Source organism: Ciconia boyciana, chromosome 3 (genome assembly GCF_034638445.1).
Source record: "Ciconia boyciana chromosome 3, ASM3463844v1, whole genome shotgun sequence".
NCBI classification, from domain to species: Eukaryota; Metazoa; Chordata; class Aves; order Ciconiiformes; family Ciconiidae; genus Ciconia; species Ciconia boyciana.
This window is the reverse complement of record NC_132936.1, coordinates 49,991,764-50,012,521: the sequence shown is the minus strand read 5'-3', so window position 1 is coordinate 50,012,521 and position 20,758 is coordinate 49,991,764. Positions and strand designations below refer to the sequence as shown.

Sequence of the window (20,758 nt, the reverse complement as noted above, 5' to 3'; positions counted from 1 at the left end):
GTATTAGAAATCAGTACAATTTGCATTTAAGAAGTTGCATTATATTTTTTTCTAATGAGAAACAAATTAATATAGTGGCGTTCAATACCTACAACAAAAGTGATAGTAAACATATATATGAAATAATGAATAAAGCACTTCTAAAAACATAGATGCCAACACCATAAAAATCATTTTTGCTATTCCCTGAAAAATATGGTTATCCCTGCTGCCCACTCCAATCAGACACTTAAGTGAGCACTCTAGTGTTTCGCATTTATTTAGCACCCAGCAAAAGAGTGCAGGCCCCAACATTACTATGTTTTTGGATATTAACTGCCGTGCTACTAAAAATATAATAGAACAAGAGTTGCAGTACCAGGGGTTCAATTGTATGTTACTGTAGTAGTAGGTTGATTGACTCCTGAAATGCAGTCTATGACTGTGCTTATGCTTCATCATGTGGTTTCCTAATATGCAGCTATTCTGCCTGCTCTGGGTGTAATGTTTGCCAATACATTATCCAGCTTGGGCAGCTGTATATATATCAAATGACTGCCCTGCCTGTGGCTGCCTGGTGTGCTTTCCTTTGTGCTTTTGCATCACTTTCTGGATCCTAATCTTTAAGGGAAATGCTGCTTTAATGCTTGTTTGTACCTGTCACCCTGCATTAGGCTTGCTAGTCACTTTGTGACAAATGAAGAAAAAAAATTCCCAGCAGATTAGAGTAGTCCCACTTTTATTCCCCTGTTAATTCACCGTTGTGGGAAGAGGCTTTATCAGTTATTAGAAATGTTGGTTTTCATATGTGTTCCTTTGCCAATCTGTATCTTTGACTTTCCACAGTCTATAAAAGTGATTTAATGAGGTAATTCCCTTGTATCAGATATGTTTCCTCATTATTTCATGTTTCAATATAATTTTTTATAGCTATAACCTCTGTAATAATTACATCTGGTTTCCTGAAAGTATCTAAAATATACACAATACAGCAGCATTTCAATCAAGTCCTGTCCACCTTGGTTAGCTTTATTACATTGAGGATCCCTGTGGGAAGGCTTGTTGCCTTAACTTTTAGTGTTCTTTCCCTGATATACGTTTAAAATTCTACAGAGACCAGCTTGTTGTAAAGCAGAAAAACAAAGAATAATTAACACTGAGGTTAGTTTTATGTGTCATATGTATCTGTAGTATATCCATGAATATTAGTATTTTATAGTACGTTAACCAGTGTGCAGACACGACAATAGTCACACTGTATGGCACATGCTTTAAATGTTATTAGGGTTGAATGACAGGAAATGTGATTTATAGTATAATGCAAAATTCTTCTTGGCCAATTACACATCTGTGTAGTGTCTAGATTGCTACAGTCTCTGTGATTCTGCCTCTGCTGCAACCTAGAAGTTTTATACTGCTTATAGACATAAATTCTCTCATGTGCACAATCCTCTGGAAATCATAGGTGCAACTCAAGCAACTGAAGTTGCCTTCAACCCTGCAGGATCAGGATATAAAATAAATTATACAAGACCAAATTCTGTTCAGTTACATAGGTAACCTGTGCTAGTCTGCCACAATTTCAAGTGGATGCTCAGCTCTTTCTGTTATCTGGGGGTCTGTTTGAATTGTACTTTCAAAATATTTTATCATAAAGAGAAAAATGTTGATCTGAGTGAAATTCTTGATATATTTATTCTCAATCTGGTGGTTCTAGAGGAGATGTTTTAAAATTGACTTTATATTTCTTTCTTCCAACTTTATCATTCTTGATAAGTGCTATGTAACTTTATGAAAATAAATATTTTTTTCCATTTTGTTTAATCCGCTTTGGATACCTGGCTTTGTATGGGCAGTGAGTATTCTTTCTGTACAGAAAGCCTTTGCACTCTTCCTAGATGAAGTGCATATATGTATATGTTAAATTATATATTAACTGAAATAATGTGTCTGGAGCTACTGTTTTTCACCCTGCTGAGTTACATTTGCCATTCATTACTCCATCACAGTGCCTAGACCGGCATCCTTTTAATGATGGACATACCGTAAGCTGACAAACTTGCACTCTGTTTTAGGTATTATATATCACTGTGATCTGACCAAAGAGGAACTGGAGCCAAGAGTTTTCCGGGAGGTGACTGTGAAAGGATTTGATCCTTCGGTTTACCAGACAATTCAGGTAATAAACATGAATTCTGCTGTCATGCTGTAATCACTTACGCAAGAGTTTAACAAAATTGCACTTGGCTAAAGGTGAGAGCGCTTTGATTAGCTCCTGGGTTGCAAGTCTGTGTGCGCTCTGAAGGAATTCCACCAAGTCTTGTTAAAGAGATTGGAAGATGCCACTGCAATCCTCAGTCATCTTACGTTATGATGCAATATGTTCTCTGATTTTTTTCCATGTTATGGTATTCTTTGATACTTGTTTTAACATCAAGTTGCTACTTTTCCATGTTTATGTATTTCTTCCACCAGGGCAACTTGGCATGGCTCCAGTAAGCAAGTGTGTGATAAGGCAAGGTTTACAAGGCAGTGAAGAAATAGAGGAAACTTGGAATAGCTAGTCATCTTCCCGGCACTTCCACAGCATGCTGGGGCCCACCGTGGGAAGTGCCAACGATAGATAAAAAATCCTGTCCCCACCACTCTTGTATAGAAATAGTGATTATTTTTGCCACAAGTTTATACTGTGGATCTCTATTAAGACCTCAAGAATAAATTGGGAGGAAAGAAGGAAATGCATTGATTCATTTGTAGCTGACATCAATTGTGAAATCTACCATAGAACTATGAAAGGTCTTAACTGTGATTATTTGGAAGGAAAGCAGGAAAATACCTAGTGATGTGAACAGAAAAATCATGTTCATTCAGGCTGTGTAAGAGTTTCCCATTCTGTCCACCTTTCCAAGAAGTGCCATAGTATATTGTGTTCATTAATGCATCAGTGCAGTTACACCTGGAGCAACTCACTTTGATTTTTCACAGGAGCAGGATTAGACGCTTTGCTTGCAGTGCTGGAACAATTAGAACAAGGAGCAAAAGATAAAAGCAATTTAAAATACATACATATATGTAATTAACATTTCTAATGTAAAACCCCACGAAGCAATTATTGTACACGGCTAACAGTTTTTAGTATTAGATGTTTAAACGGTTTGGGACAGGGACCCTTCCATTCTATCTGTACACTACCTCGTACCATAGGATCTGCATCCATGGTATATTGCTTCAGTACTTAATAAATAGTAGGTTAGCGCTGCATTAATACTCTGTTTTAACTGTTTCCCAAGGTTCTAATGATTCATTGGGACTCCATGAATAAAGAATTAATAGACAAACGTATTTGTCCTATTTTGGTTTCATGAAAAACAGGTGGTGTCAAATATGCCTGCTGCCCTCTTGGGAGGGCAAGATTGCATGGATGGTTTATAAAGTCATCAAAGGCTCAAATTTCCTAAGAGCCTTTTTGCCTTGATAAAACAAAGGCCCCTGCATTTACAAGTTTGCACAAGTGGAGTTAAAATTACAGACATGGATGATCTACAGACTGGTTCTGTGAGACATGAACATGGAGAGAAATGCATGAGGTCTTTCCTAGCAAGGTCTAATGCTGTTCAGTAAATTCCTCAGGAATCTAGAGAATAAAATCTTTGCTAATAAAGTATTTGGAGTCAACAAAGATTGGCAGATAACAGAGTAAGAAGGACAGCAGGTTACTGACTTACAACGATGTAAACTGCTTGTTAAATGGTCCCATTATGAAAATCTGCATTTCAGTATAGCCAAGTGAGGGTAAGACATCTGGGAACCAGGGAGGGATTTATCCCACTTCAAAATCTGAAATCAGGTAGGTTGTGTCAGCTGGTCTCCCAGAGCTCCCTTTGCAATCCTTGGAAGGCCATAAGCTGCATGTACAGTAACAAGCAGTGTGGCATAATAATCGCAGGAGTGAAATGGCTTGTGCTGAGGATCCACTGTCCGTTTTGAGAGTTTTACTTTGGACTAGCTGTCATCCTGTCCTGTGAATTGAATTTCCATTATCAGTTGAAGTACTTTTGGTGCACTCCTGGACTGTATCTGCTACTTGAGTTTCATCCAGAAGGGATCCAGTCTGCATACACTGAAACCTCTCTGCTGTGGGAGGTGAGAGTGCTGAGGAGACTTGCTTTAGAACCACACTTTTGTTTTGAACTGAAACACTATTCTATGTGCACCAAAGGTTCAGACAGGTACCTCAGATTAGTAGCATGGAGACTCCTTTGGAGGTGCCTATTCCTCAGACATAAGTGAAGGCATATAGAATTAGCTAAGTTTAAAACTGTTGTGGTTTAGCCCCAGTCGGCAATTAAGTACCATGCAGCCGCTCGCTCACCCTCCAGGGACAAAGGCTTATAAAGTTAAGAGAAATTACTCCTATGGAAAACAGTGTAAGCTACAGGTGATCTGGAACAGGTTCAGGAAAATACAAGGTTCTTCGCAGACAACTGCTTTGACCTCATAACAAGTATTGTGATTAAAAAGATTGTGCAAAATACACATTTTAAGTAGTAAGTGATCTTTCCACTAAACACAGCTTTGGTAAGCCCCTGATAAAATACTATGCCCTGGTCAGGACTTTAAGGAAGATATAGAAATTCTAGAGAGAGTTCATAGAAATTTGTTGAAATCATAGAATCATTTAGGTTGGAAAAGACCTTCAAGATCATCAAGTCCAACCATAAACCTAACACTGTCAAGTCCACCACTAAACCATGTCCCTAAGTGCCACATCTACACGACTTTTAAATACCTCCAGGGATGGTGATTCAACCAAAATAATTAGGGGTCTAGAAAAACAGTCATTATATTGTGATGCTTAGCATATTTAATACCTGCAATTTACAGAGGAAATGTTGGAGGGTAGATTAATTGTTTTATATGTAGGATTTTGCATCTGTAGAGTAAGAGTGGAATAGAGGATTTTTCTTTCTATAGACAAAGGTATAACAAGATCCAGTGCCTAAAGTGGAACTTAAATAAGCTTAGCCTGGAAAAAGGTGAAACGACCTAGGAGATAAAGTTAAGCAACAGTGTGACAGCATGGCTTGGAGTCTTTGAAAGGAGATTAGATATTTTTCTTAATCTCTTACTTTTAGTTTTGTCTCTGGCACATACATAGGGCAGATTCTCTAAAAGCATAAAGACAGTAGTGTGTGTGCATGAGATGGTTGTAAACAGCCCCATCTGTTTGTCTCTGCATCTCCAGACAGAAATGAGAGTGTTGTAGAGGACAGTTTGCTGGAAATGTTCTCACAGAGAATGTGTTTTTACTGCTTCACTCAAAGTCATTAAGGGACTTCCACAGCATAACTTCAGGGCATAGTGAGCTGAAAAAGAGAAGGAAAACAGCATTCTCTTTAAGGAAAGAACTCGGTACAATTATAATACTGCCATCAAACTCAGAAGGATAATAATGGAACACAAATACCCATGTAATTAAAAAGGGTTTAGAAGGGGTTGCCATGAATTAGAAATAATGTATTTTTCTAGTAAATCAAATTTTATGAAATAAATGTCTGGAAAAACAAAAATCTCATTTTACATTTAAATCAATTACATGCTAAATTAAGTTAAAGTAGAACAGTAATACAAATAATTTCAAGGAGGAAGCATGCTGTTGCTATGCCCTTGGAAGCCTTCACTTTGTAAATCACTGGTAGAGCTTCACCACTAGGCTGTAGTGGGGTGGAAGTCAATATCACTGTTCCTGGTTTTCTCCTTACTCACTCCTGCTCAGTACCAGCTCTAGGGAAATGTGACCTGTGTAGTTACACTGGGATCAGTGCTTATATAGAGCACTTCTGGCTCATCGCTCATCCAGCTTTGCCTTTTATGAACTAATTATCTCAGTGTGGCAACATCTTGGAAATTAGTTTCCCATATCATTCAGATGCATGGAGAAATCTCAGCTGAGCTGTGAAAGAGGCTGTTTGTCAGGGCCAGGGCTGGGACTGCCTGGTCACCTTTTGTAGTAACTCAGCCTGCCCAGTGCTACACACTTCTGCCAGACTCCAGTCCTTGTTTTCACTTGTGGGGTCCCACTTGGACCCTTGATGATGCTTCTGCTTGGAGGAGGGAAAGGGAGATGGCAGCTTATCAAAGCAGTTTATAAATGGCTGTCAACCTAGATGAAAGCCTTACATAGCCATTGCAAAACTCAGGCAACATTGCAGGGAATTGTGAAAGAAACTCAAAATTAAGAATGCAAGGAATACACTGAGAATAGGCAAAGATTGCTGATTACAGGAGAATGAACAACACTGTGGAATTTATTTCATAGTTTTATTTTCCATCAGAATGACTAAGTAGTAAAGAAAAATGTTGCTGGCTCTGTCCCAACCCATGTCCTTAATGAAAGGCAGGTCTCCTGCCAAGATTCTTCCTTTATTCTCATATACCTGAAGAAATAACCTGCTAAGACTAGCAATCTTCCTAGCTTTGTCTGTGTAGCATATATGAAACTTTAATGAGTTGTTGTTCTTTAGCAGTCATTAAACATAACTGAGTTAAGAAGACTTGAACTGAAGTGTAAGGTGTCATGTGTATATGAAACCTGAATTAATGGCAATTGGAAAATGCCCCAGTGCCTGTTTTTTGCTCTTTTGGAACCACTTTACAGTATTTCATAGATGCTGTGCAGTGCAAGTGTGGACCAGTGATAAAGTTTACGACACTAAGTAAATTTATGGTAGAGCAGCTGCTTTGTAGTACCTGAGGTTAAGTTCTTACCCTTTGGCAGCCCAAAGTAAGAGCAAATTAGCAACTTATCTTGCACTGAAGGGAGAGCTGTTTCAACGTACCTGACATTTATACCAGGGTAAGAGCATGCCTGTAGGTCGCTGGCTCTATGTGACACCCTGCAAGTACGTAGTCTAACTTACTGTGCAGTAGCTTGTGCATATGCCCTTACCTTGAAAAAGTCTGTGTGACCTTCACGAAAAAGTCAGACTGATTAAAATACTTGCCAGACATCGAAAACTTATCCTGGCTACTTTTGTTAAATGATATATTAATTTGCGTTAATAACTCTTCCTCTGCCAAATGCTTCTTGAAATTTGTCTTTGCTTCCTTGCACGCTTCCATCCATCACAATGACAGACTTTTTCAGGAAATAGCCCGGGGTGGGTTTTGCAGGAGGAAAAAACACTTCTGCAGGAACTTACAAACAGCACTTGCCGTAAGCTGTTTACTGCATAACTAACTCAACTGCTGCTTTAAATAAAAAGCCTTTATTTTATCTTTACAAAGTTGCCAACTAAGTTCTTATATGCCTCTCCATATTAACACGTCACAGTGACACTTAGTCATGGATAAACGTTCTTCTGGCCTGGCTCACAACTCACCTACTTTTAGGCTGATATGCAGGATTATAAGTGTTGAAATTGCAACCATAAAAATGTTGTTTGGCTCCTTTTGCCATTCTTTGAATACCTTCCAGTACTGTCCTTAAAATAGTTTGAGATGAACCAAAATAGATGTTGCTATTGACAGATGCACTTTGGATTAGCTCTTGCAGAAGAAAGGTGAAATTCATAACACAAGTTAGTTTTACAACTTAGTTTGCTTTAAAAGCAGCTGCTGTTTAGGTATTGTTGCAGAGATGAAAGAAGGACAAGTCTTAAAAAGGATATTTCTTTTCTTGGGGCTGGGATGAATTTCCTCCTCTTTCTTTTGCAGAAATTATTTTTATAAGTGAAGTAATTTTCACGTGAAGTTTATTGTTTTATTGTTCAGTCTTTCACCCCCATCTTCAAGCCCTTACAGCACTGATTTCAAGTTATGAGTCATTGATAGGCAAAATTTGTCTACAGTCATTCTAATTCCTAGCGGAACTTGACACCGTACAGTTTGGCACAGCAGTTAATCTCTGTTTCAGGAAAATACAACGTTGAGAGAAGATGAGTCAGGCTTGAGGTTGATTGGCAGAGTTGTGGGAGAAACTTGTGCACAGCACCTGCCCACACTCTTTCTGGATCTTGCCATTGCTGGTGGTATCATTCTGTGAGCATTAGATTCCCTCGTTGAAATAAAAAAGTAGCAGGAAGGAAAGCAGCATCCAGTGAAAGCTGTAGTAAGCTCAACCTACTTAGCAATGCAAGAGCTGATATTATCACTGTTTTTTCACTGTGGATATAGAGATGGTCTTACTGTTGTTTCTTTCCCTTATCTAAGTATATATGGATAGATTGCTGGAGTTTGGAGAGAAATTCAGTAGCTCTGAATTTATCTCTGTTGAGAAAAAGCACTCTCATACTAGAGAAGAGAGGCATGTACTTTTTACATTGATTCTGAGCAGAGACAAAGAATTCTCCCCTTTTCTTCAGGGGAGTAAGTTGTTTTGGCAACCTTTTCTTCCCCCTCCTGAGAATCCAGCACAGCCAAAAGGGGATTGATTTTTGAGGAGCTGGACTTTCTTGCTTCTGACAGTATTTGGGGTTTGAATCCTGCCTCGATCTTGCGGGATGGGAGAGTAGAATTAATACTTGGGGGAAACAAGTTGCTTATTGTTTTCTGTTTCAATTTTATTCCTTTTATTTCCTTCTGGTTCCATATTGAAGTGAGGAAGAAATTGAAGAAATATGAGGGCTGGGGGATGTGAAGAAATGCACCAGTTTTAGTGCTTGCCACAGCGTGGCAGACACCTGCCCTCTTGCAGGGGGGAAATGAGCTTTGAGCTGCTTCCATCAGTTCCCAGAAGACGACTGAAGTCTTTAGCTCTCATCTCTGCCGGTGTTTTGGCAATGGCTGTAGTTTTGGCACCAAGATGACAGTCTCACTCTGGAGGACATCAACAAAATCACAGTGACAACTGTGTCAGTATTGGCTGTTTGCCGATTTGAATTTAGCATCTTACACCCTTGGCATGTGGTTGTTACAAACACCACCTTAATCTGCCATTAACTCTTCTAATTGTAGGTCAGTGAAGAAACACTAACTGAAAATGTAGTCCTCTAGTTTTAAGGCCCTGTGTTTCTTGAAAGCCAAGAGATTGTATGTTAAATGTGTTACATATTTGCAGCCAAGTACACTCCATTTTAAGGGGGGAAATTGTTGGTGTGAAGGACTTTGTCTAGAAGAGTACCAAGTGAAGGATTTCCCATAATGACCTTACATGCTCTGGAACTTTGAAAGCCTTATGCCTGAGCAGAGGAGTAGCAGTTGGCTCTACACTCATTGTATTTAAGCAGCCCCATCCAATGCACTTCAGATAATTCACACCAGTAATTCTGGCAGACCATGATATTCCCTAAGTGTCTGGAGTGGGAACCAGATCTCCATATTCCAAGTAAGAGGATGAAGTGATAGGATTTTGCATTGCTTTCTTCCCTGATCCAGTTCAAATCCTGCTTTAAGGTCTAAACATCTGGGGTTGCTTTATCCCCTTCTTACATACCACAGAGGATTGCTGCACAGTTTAGGATGTGGGGAGCTTTTGTTCAGCAGAATGCAGAACAATGGAAATGTGGTTTGGGATGGAGGAGCGCAGAGCTGCTCTTAGGAAGAATTAGCACAATACCAGACCACATAGTGTGGGGGATAATACTAAAATACCAGTTCATTTGGATTGTCATATAGGCTTTGTGATTCACTAGTTCCAAGCTTTTAATATTAGATTGTTTATTTTTCTGCTAAGTGTGCAGGGAATTGAAGAGCTGCTTAAAATGTTAGAGTCTGTAGAACCTTCATACTCAAAATATTGTAAAAACATTCGTTTTAAGCCTACGAGAGAAGTGATTGCTTAGTAGTTTAACTAAAACTCATTGTGAAATATTCTTTTTATGTCTTACTCAGTAGAACTTTTGTTGGAATTTGCAGTGGTTTGTTTTCCACTTTTCTAGTGAGTGGAGCTGTTAGTTGGCATACTTGATCCCAAGCTGCATTCGGTGCTCCGTTTCTTTCTCAAAATTCCTTAAAATTAAAGGTGAAAACACAAGGTGAAAACATGGTGTGTTTCACAAGGTGAAATAACATGGATTAGAACAGAGCTGTAACCATTGAACATAGTGTAGAGAATCCCTTTTTATACACAGGAGTTTTAAACAAGAGCTTAAGTAATTGTAATGGAGCTTAAAGGATTGTTTTACAGCCTCCCATCTCTTAAATGATTGTATTGTTAATTGTCAATAAAAAATAGTTTTGATTTTTGCAATAACTGATGAAATACATTTTGCGATCAGGAAAAAGATTTTAAAAGTCCATTAACTTGGACACATTAAATGAACATGTGTGTTTAAGCCTTCAGGAATCTCAGTAGTAGCTGATATAGAGATTAAAATGAGAATGTTGTTGCAGTGAAAATGCTCGTTTCTTGTCCTCTTTCTAAACAAATCACTGAAGATTTCTTCCCTTCTCTTTTTTTCTCTAGCTTTCATATTCACTCCTGTGACTGATCTCACCTCCAGTAATTAACCATGAACATATTACTATTTTAATTAACTCCCTTACTCACAAGATAAGTAAGAATTCTATTTAATGATTCTCAGTGGGAATCTTCTTTCAACTTTTCTTCTCCCTTTTGTATAAGCATATCAGTATTATTTCTCAAAGGTAGTGAGTATTATTAGCTTCATTCTACAGGAGCAGAAACATTCAGAATGAAATTTGTCCGTGGTTGCACATTGATGAGGTGTTGCACTGGGGATATGTTTTGATGGTTTCCTGTTCTAATGGCAGTGGTTTGCTACTCCTCTTTTTGCTGATCCGCAGAGTTGAGTCTTCAGATGTGGTTTGAAAACTTAATCAAGCCAGTTATTAGTCTTACACACGTAACAGTTCATAGAACTTCAACGTCAATAAAAAGCCCCCACTCCCGATATCTCTAATAGTATTAAATGCTGACAAAACACTGTCTTTTGATCAGCGTAGTGTTTGTGTGTATTGTATAGTGCAGACTGAACAACCAATTCCATCAGTGGTAGAGGATCAAACACACTGGATGCTTCCACAGAAAAACTGCTCCAAAGCTTCTTTGTGGCTGTTCAATTCTTGCTCAGACTAAGCAGTCATAAAAATGGAAAATTTCAGCACACTATGGACTGCATGTATAGTCCTGTACTGAAAGAAAGAAGTGGTAGCTACCACTTTTCTTTTCTCTGTCCCTTTTTTGAGGCTAAATGTCAAATATTGGCATGCCAGCATTGCTCAGAATGAGAGCGCTCCTCTGCAAGTGTGGGAATTTTTCTAACCATGTGCCCACCCATTACTTTGCCTCATAGAGCCTACCCAGAAGGGTGTTCAATTGTGATGATAATGCTGCATTGAGGACAGATCGCTCTGGGACCGCAGTCATTGGTTTTATTCACACAGCTGGCAAAAGATCATTAGATGATTGCAGTTGTCAGTCATCACTGGTGTGGGCCAGCATTCGAGCCATTGATCTAGCAGAGAAACATGTTGAATTCCTTTACCAGGCCACTGAGACAAACAGACTCTTCTGGTTGTCTTTTTCAGTATTGTGCTAGCAGTGTCATGTAAGTCTCTTGAGTAGTCACTAGGTTTCCAAAGAAGGGGACTTACATTTAGTAAGAGTTGCATACACAGGTATATATCTGTGTCTGTCATGGGATGTTTTTTAAATTTGAGCAGATTTGCAAGAACAATAGTAATTACAGTTGTTTACTTGTTAGTGAAGCCTACGCTACTTGAGAATAAAATATTGTGCACTCTGTTTATAGGTTTACACATCTGTAATATATATATGGGCAAGCTTTAAAAGATTTTGGGTTTAATTTTAACACTTACATTTTTAATATTTAAAAATTTAAACCATTTTCTGAAATTTAACTAGTACAAATTCTCAATGCAAGTGGTGGATTTTTGAATGTATCTCTATTCTCACTAGTTGTTCCTGTAAATGTTGTTATATATGTAAGCTCCCTGGATGGCCTTCACATCTCTCAAACAATCATGGTTTTGTGAAAGGTAGAAGGCAGGGAGAAGGGAGGCACTTGTTCTTTTTCAGTCCCTTTGTCTTCTCCACTTCTACTTTTGAAGCCTCTCTTCTTGAAATCATGTAAAACATGGATAAAAGCAATCTCAGAAGATCATCTAATCCATTGCAGTCTAAGAGGTAGGGTACTGGCTTTTCCTGCAAGAAGAGAGGAACCAGCCGTTACTGCCCAGCAGGTGATGTTGCAGTTGTGAACAGAAAAACCCATGGCAGAGCTGCTGTAATAACCAAGGGACAGAAAAACCAGGAAAGGAAAGAAACTACAGTGCTGAATGTGGTTGAAGGTGGTGGCGACATGGGCATGTACCCATGTCCCAAAGCTGGCCATTGTGGCTACCAAATCTAGAGCATGCTGATCTGTCTTGGGTTCTGTGGCAAGTCACTTCTGCCTGTACCATTCCCGCTGGCTTTTGTCTGCCTTGTGCTTAAAAGCCTTCAGTCTCCCTAGGCAATCTGTCCCAATGTCTCACTGTATTTACTCTTCAAAAGCTTTTGCAGGGAGCAGGGGTTCCCCCACAAGGTCTCACCTAAATTCCCTTGCCGTGATTGAAATGCATTGCTTTGTGTCCCTCACAGACATGGAAGACGGGTAGTTCTCTTTCTAGTTACAGAAAAAAAAAAACAACCCACAAACCAAAACAAACCACAAAAACTGCACTTTGTTCAGTTTTTCTAGCGGATTGTATTTTCTGTGCCTCCTGTTACTCTTCTTTCTTTCCCCAGAATCTCTTTAGATGGCCAGCATATAATGTGCCATGTTTTAAACTGAACACAGCACTCTAGCTGAGGCTTTGCAAATGTTGAATACAGCAGAAAGCATTACTTCATTTGTCTTGCGGGTAAGACTTTGGCTTATATGTCCCAGGATAGGGTTTGCCTTTTCCCTAACGATTCATTGTTTGTTCAAATTCAGTTTGGTGTGTACTGTAACTCCACGATACTTTTCTGAATCTTTTTTTTTTTTTTTTGTCAGTTGTTCCCTATCCTGTAGGTGACTGTACCTGTCAGAGTATAGTATGTTGCATTTCTGGCCTTATTGGATTGCATTTTACTTTTTCAGGTAGTTTTGCCTTCTGTTTGTTACTCCTTCCAAAAAGCACTCCCTTGTCCCCTCTTTTCTGCAGCGTCTCAGTGTTTCCTGTTAGCAATTAAGCTTCCCTGCAGCTCCTATTCCATTTAAATACTTTACAGTGGATGCATCTCTCATTCTGAATGGTGTCCCTGTAGGCTACCAGGGAACTGGGGTGTTTTCAGAATAGAAACAGCTCTGGCAGAGCTGGGAGGTTTGTGTTTCAGAGCTGCAGGCCTCCAAGCACACACAAGTTGGTAACTAGTTTTTGCAGTCATTTGTTAGGCTTGGCATACAACTGATACCGAGAGGTTTAAGGTAGTCCAGCAGCCTGCAGAGAACAAAATAGAAGGTTGTTGCTCCTTTATTTACTTGCATTATCGCAGCACTTTGGAGTCTTAGTTACAGACCGCATTCACCAGTGTGCTGAATAGCACACAAATGCAGGCCATCGCAGGGCCCTTACCGACCACAGCTTGAAAGCAGGACAGAGAAATAAATTATACGTTTGGAAGATTAATAATGATAACTATGTATTAACTACATACGGGAGACAAAAACAAATTATAATTGGTAATATTTAAAACTAATGAAAAATGCAGATAAACTTCTAATATATATCACAGCAGCCCAATAAAATTCTACTTGCTCTCTTCACCCAGGGCCAAAACTGCTTGGTGGATTAGATTGGGGTTTTTTTTTGTTGTTGTTAATTAACATTCATCACCGCGGTGGAAAACAGATTAATAGAGTTGAGAGTGGAAAACAGCCATTTCAAACATTGGTGAGATCTTACATAGACTTGATTCAGACTTAGTGTGACTAAATTGCTCATAACCTGGGAGCCTCTGCAAAGTAGATGAGGCCGTGTGGCCACTGCTTGGAGAGGACTCTAATTTAAAGGAAAAAAGGGAAGCAAATGATAACATATCTTGTAAAATAAAGCTACGACTCTTGCTTTCACTGTTGAACATGATTACCTTAGAAAAGGATGCATATTAACCAAGATTGTCATATAATAGTTATGTGCAGTTCAGTTTGTACTGAGCAAATAATTTTTACTAAATAGAAATTAGGAGGTTTTAGAGAACCTCTCAGAGGTTTATCTTTTATCAGTGTTCGGTGGCACAGTCAAACCTCTTAATAATATGCTGGTGTTGCTGGATGCTTTCAAACGGCATAGTCTCCATTTATACCGAACGCAGAAAAAAATTGCCCTAATAACATGTAAGGCAGAGCTAAAAAAGCTTCTTAGTCAATAGCTATCTAGACAGGTTTAGTGTCGTTTTTGGGGTTTTTTTTTTCTGAAATTGTCATTCACTCGTGAAGAGATAGGACAAATTAAACACAAAGTGCTTCAATAAGTATCCAGGGATGCAGTTGTCAACTTGTGTACATGGAACACTCATATGAGTGGGATTGTTCAGGAGACTTCTCTCTTGTCCCTCAGCACAAGATCAGAAGTAGTAAAAATTTAAAAATTATGAAATCTTGGGGCATTCTAAAATAATGTTTTTTCCAAGGAAAAGCAAGGGAGGTAGCAGTTCAATTTCCACCCAGAAACAGTTCACTCACTAATTATGTGAGGTTTTTTCTGTGGGCTTTTGTCTGTCTATGATCCAGTACAAATTCATCAGTGTGCAATTTTATTAAGGGTAATCTAGTTTGCATCTTCATTTAGTGGTGGATTTGATTTTATCAACACTGCCCAGAGGTACTGATAGAATATCATCTTTCCTTAGATTAATTATTTCTGCTCTGTCCTTGAGACATCTCCCAGGAAATTTATGGGACAAGGGAAGCCTCCTAGAAATATCATTATTAATCATAATAACTACTTTTTCAACTCTGTAGATGAATGATATCAAGAAATAGATGATTTCCTTAGTTCTGGCTTTGCTGTACTCACAGACAGGGAAAAATTGATACATAAATTCTCCCTGACAGCTCCCTGAACTGCTTGCTTTTCAGCCACTTTGTCAATTATTTTTGAAAGTAATAGTGCACAGTGATCACTGCTAACAGCTGAAAACAGACAAGATGCAGAAAAGCTTCAAAGCATAATGGTAGAATGCCTTAAAATAAAGGAATCTTTTACCAATAGGAACATCCCTGACTTTTTCCTTTTATTTACTGGTGTTTTTTGAACTGGTAGCACTCACTGAAGTTGACTTGACATCATTATACATTTGATCTGTTGATTTTTTTAGTAGTTGTTTATTAGTAGTTGAATTCCTTATGACTGATACAAGTTCAGTGAATTTTGCTGTCTTGTTCACATTTTACCCAAGAAAGAAAAGATTGATGCAAGCTGTCCTTCGTCTATGGCTTTAAAAAAAAAAAAAAGGTGTTCCTCTTTTTTGTTCCTTTGTCTCCTCCTTGTTCCGACAGTATTATAGGGATGCGTCAGTACACTTCTGGGTGCTCCTGTTATGCAGTACCTTGAAGTCTTGGTTATGACATCTGTCTGGAAATCATGCCATCAAGTGAAATTTTTGCTGGATTGCTTTATACTAGTTTTGGTTTATTTTTTTCCCTAAGTATTGCTACAACAGTGTCACAAGAACTCATTGTCATAATTCTTTTCTACTTCTTGATACTCACTAGGTGATTTTTCATCATTGTACAATGAGTACTGCAAATCTGAAAACAACAGATGAGCCTGAAGTACTGTCTCCACAGCAAGGAGGTGGTCACCAAGACACAACTGTTGAAATCAATAGCATCTGATCCTTAGAATTACTTTCTTCTAAGCCTAGCATCCCAGATATTTTCTAGGACTTTAGTTTATCCTTGACCATTCCCGAGATTTTTTTTTTTTTTTTCTGCTGCTGCCATTTTGGTTTTTTTAATCGTGTAGGGGCACAAATGGGTAACTTTGAATTTAAGCTTAAATCTCAGAAATTAAATTATGTGTAGCTATAATTTGACTGAGAAACCACGCATGGAAGTGCTTTACAATGCTTCTAAGTGACCTGTTTATTTCAGTAAGTTCTTCAGAATAAATATTCACAGGATAAGTGATCTGGGACTCATTTTGAAGCATGCATTGTCCAGTGTAGATTATCTCGGTTTCTTTTCAAACCAGAAAGTAGGAATGAAGAGTATCAACTATTTTTTCAATATTGTACTAGCCACATGCAGAATTTTTCTAGGTGTTTAGTGATTTATAGCACCTCTGGTTTTGGGTAGCCAACTTGACATCTATAAACAGGATATGATTCTCTAAGGAAGAGAGAGCAGAGTGCTCTGAAATTGTCCAGCTATTGAAAGTCATAAATAAAGCTTCTTGGCAATATGAGTGGAATATGTGGGTCCTGTTGGGGCTTTGATACAACTGGGAGCTTGACATCACCAGTGTCAGGATTGAATTTGTTCTGTGCAAGAATTTTTGGATACTGGTTTACAGGTGAAATTTGAGCACCCTGAACAGTGTAGATGCCCTTGTGTTAGGGAGAAAAAACAACAGGGGTTGTGTCATCTTTCTGAAGCTTGTAAAAGCTCAACACCAGGAGTGTGTTGAGATAACCCAGCAAGTTTTGAGCAAGATGGAGTCAGAAACAGAAAAGCTGAATTAGCCAGTTACTGTTTGAATGAATATATCTCTTTCTCAGCATGTTGAATTCGATGTGTGCACCTACCACAGAGTAAAAGCATAAATAAGAATAGTTATTGTGGAGTAGCTCGGATAAGGTAAATTCTCGCCCTTGCTTACCCCATGGTAAGTTTCCTCTACATTTTTATTCTTACAGTGTTTATCATTACAACTTGAACTGATTTCCAGCATAGTAAAGATGAGTAGTGTTTGCTTTCTAATGCCTACGCACTATTACAGTGAGTTGTCTCCTGTCAGAGCAGTTTTCTCAATGAAGTAAAGCTTGATTTAATGAAAGAAATCGCACTAGCCAGCAGCTGTTACTTATGTTTTTATTTATAACAGTGTGCTACTTCCATTGAGACAGCCTTTTGCTTATCTCATGCTATACTACTTCAGAGTAATCTTATTTCTTGAATGTGTAGGCACAGAGGTAATTCAAGAAAGAGACTGTAACTTTGTCCCTGGGACTTTCTTCTGTTTAACATGACTACGATGTATATTTAATTCAAAAGGTAAATTTTACCTATCTGATATCTATCTGTCTCTACACTGTACACTAAGTTTTCTTTAAGGCAAATTGATGAAAGAAAAGGAATAACTGTACATGGCAGATGCTAATTACTCTGCTGCAGGAAGCTCTGAGGTCACACTGAAAGGGGCAGAGGATAAACGTTCAGAGAAGAGACAAGAAGTCTTTCAGGTTGCAGAAGTGGAGTAGAGGGGTCTCACTGGATCCCATTTACCACTAAGGCTTTATGTAAAGGGAATGCTGCCTTTTAATTAATCTAGAAAAGTGTGATTTAAGAGCAATTTCTGCCATGCCAGTCCTGCAGGATTTCTGAACTTTCAGCCATATTTTTCTCTGCGTTCACCTCCGTCCTCCCACCACCCTGTGAGATACCTCCCTGTAGTCATTTGCAGCTAGGCAGCTGAACTTGGTAAGGAGGCATTTCTTCTAAAAGACCATGTCCTGGCACTTTGCCTCTGTCAGCATAAGGCTGCTTTTTGTCCCAGTGGGTGGGTGGTAAAACAATTTCTTCTAAAAGGTTCCTTGATTGTTTTCATAGTGCTTTTGCAAATGTCTGTAGTGGGTGTTCTTCTTTCTGGGTTTTACCTGCATGAATTTTTACTGTACTGAGTTACTTTGGCCCCTGTCCAGTTCCGCATTAAGCAAGCTTTGCAACCCGCACAGAATTGCTTTGAAGCTAATTTAAGAGGCTTAAAGAAGATTGATGAGGATTCCCCTCTGAAGAAAGGAAACCTCAGATCCTGTGGATTTGCTGTGTAGTGGTAATAGTTCTCTATTACTTCTCCTGACTTCTCGTTCATCCTGTATGTAGGAATACAAAAACTGGTGGTTAGTAAGAGCTGCTTACTAACAGCTTACAAACAGGTGGCCATTGGCTGGCTGCCAGAGCTGTCCGTGGGGCCACTGGTGGTCTTATACTTGGGTCCATGCCGCTGCTGCAATAAATAAGGCATTTTGCTTGTGATGTGTTATATAGTCTTTAGCCCCAGACTAGTGTCAGGTTTTTGTAAGGTCAGAGGCAGTGAGGGATTGAATGTGCTGTGGGGAGGTGGTGTGCACAGCAGCGCATGATTCTGTTTGAATCGATGAGATTTCTGCCCTGGCACCTCAAGGAGAGGATTTCTCCCTGCCTGCCAGTGCTGAGGTGTTCAGACTTGCTGGTGTGAAGGCAGGGTCTTTGTGACTTGCCTTGCTGAAGCACTGAGTAGCAGCTATTAGGACTTGTCAGTGGGAGGTGTTGCTGTGTAGTATTGTTCAGCCTCAGGTGCCATTATCTCTGTACCTAAATACAGGTTTGAACACCCTGATGTCACCGTCTGTGTAAGAAAACTTTCTCCAGGGACTACTCCCGTACTCTTCCAGTCATCTTTCAAAGATAGTTGTGTGGCATTTTTAAACTGGTGAGCCTTTTACAAAACATTTGTGATGTTTGGGAAAACATGAGCGACGTTAAGTAATTTACTGTGAATTCTTTATGCTTTTCTTCCCCAAATCTCAAAACACAAATGTTGGTGTAAGCGTGATGAGAAATCTTCACTTCACACTCAATGAAGGAAATACTTTATGTGAAACTGCATGCTTGAAACACAGTTCCGGGAAATAAAAACTGAAGTAGTCGTTCCCTTTGATCGACTGCTCAACAGAGCCATGCGTGCTTCACTCATACCTGTGTCTGGTGGGACTCAGCGGGATACTGTGCTTCTCTAGCACTGCCTGTAACTTTGTGGTGGCCGCTCGTGGAATCACAGCAGCCATGTGTGAGGGCAGCCCAAGACTGCTACATCCTGTATGTGTTTCAAATGAAAATGAATTATCTCAGTAAAACTAATATAGAAGACATTGGAACAAAACTCATTTTAAAGGCATTGTCTTGGTGTTCTTAAACCTAAATCATTGAACACGCATTTTTAATATGGAGTATTCTAGCATGACTTACATGCCTTTTTAGTTGATCTTTGTAAAATTCTTCGGCATTTCGCACAATGGATGTCAGTCTCATGACAAGTGTAACTCTTACCTGGTTTTGATCAAGCACACAAAGACATGGAAAGAATTGATATCTCTGGTATGTAGTACCTAATCTTGAAAGAGGTTGAGAGAGATATTTTTAGAATCACTAGTGGCTTTCTAAGAGTAATTACCCTTCTGTGACTTAGGAGGTGTTTTCAAGTCCCAGAAGTCAAAGTTTCTTTTCATATGTAAAATTCATGTATTATCTGCAGGAAATAATTCTTTCTGAAAAGCCAAACTAAATACTTTTTAATTGGATTTTAATTCTCTTTGCCATTAATGAGCAAGTCAGAAAAATTATAAAAGGTTTCTAGACATTCAGATATTGTTCACAGCTTAAAAATACACGCATTAGATCTCTTTGGATAAGATTATTTTTTCTTTTGTGTTTTACAGCAGTATTTCAAAACCTGTGTTGAATCTTACCTTTATAAGGTTAATTTTAAATCTGTACAAGTTTAGGGTTGTTTTTTGCTTAGACTGATTTTTGGTTTTGTAAAAGTAAGATTATTTCAGGTGTACATGCACTTTTTTCCCTGAACAATTGTAATTACATACATTTTTTAATGTCTCCATATGTAAACAGAAAACATTTCTGACAGGGAGAAAAGGTGAAATGGAATACTCACAAATTGCTGAGTTTTTTAATTTTTAAAAATGGAAGTTTCTATTCAATTTCAGTAGTTTTAAGTATTTTTGATAATGTGGCACAATGTGAGTATTCAGGCAGATTAGTTTTATTTCTTTATTTGTTTTGATGATTGTATCACTTCCTTTAATATTGAAAGATACTGATTTCGTATTTACTCACAAGAGAAGTACATAGTGGGTGATTGCCAAAATTATTTTTAGTTCTGTGTGTAAGTCTCAATGTCTGGTTATATTATCTGTATGGACAAATGAAAGAAAAACTTTGTCTTCAACCTCTCTCTTTCAAATCCTCTTAGCTTTTCAAAAGCTAAAATACTTAGTTTTGCCTCCTGGTGACTTGAGGTAGTGAGGATGCTTCTTGTCACTGCAGAGGCAGAAGTGGATAAACTTAGTCTCTTTCTGAATTTAGGTGTGTATCTACAATGCTGGCAGATTGTTCCCCTCTTCCCCAAGTGAAGATTCACCTAACATAAATACTGTACATTTGAAGCAAATAATAATTAGGAGGACAAAGACCTCCCCAGGAGTGAATATACAGAACTTTTTTATCCTACTTAACTCCTAAGTAAATTTACAAATCCTATCACACAGCCATTAACTGTATTTAATTGTAAAACTTACTCTGTAAACTGTCTTGGAAGTAAACTTCCATTGTCTTTTTTAGGTGAAAATGGAGTGTAAATTGCTTTCAAATGCTAAGTTAAAAAAAAAAAAAAACCAAACAAAACAAACAAAAAACCCCAACAAAAACCCAAAACCAACCCAACACTGCATAAATATATATACGTATGCACTAAAGAAGAATGACTAAGACTGTATAGTTTATACAGCTTAATCTTCACGTAGTTTATAGTAATGAGTAATTGTGTGAACAGTGTTGCGTTCTCCTTGGGTCATAATAAGAAGAATAGGGGCTAGAAATTTATACCTCGG

General features: G+C 38.5%; 1 protein-coding gene across 1 annotated transcript in view; it reads left to right on the top strand.

Moving 5' to 3' along the window:
• PREP (prolyl endopeptidase) overlaps nt 1–20,758 on the top strand; it is a 110,555-nt gene that overhangs the window by 68,045 nt on the left and 21,752 nt on the right. Inside the window, exon 10 of the mRNA XM_072855588.1 lies at nt 2,055–2,158. Coding sequence (XP_072711689.1) covers nt 2,055–2,158 — 104 coding nt within the window. The remainder of the gene's footprint in view (nt 1–2,054; nt 2,159–20,758) is intronic.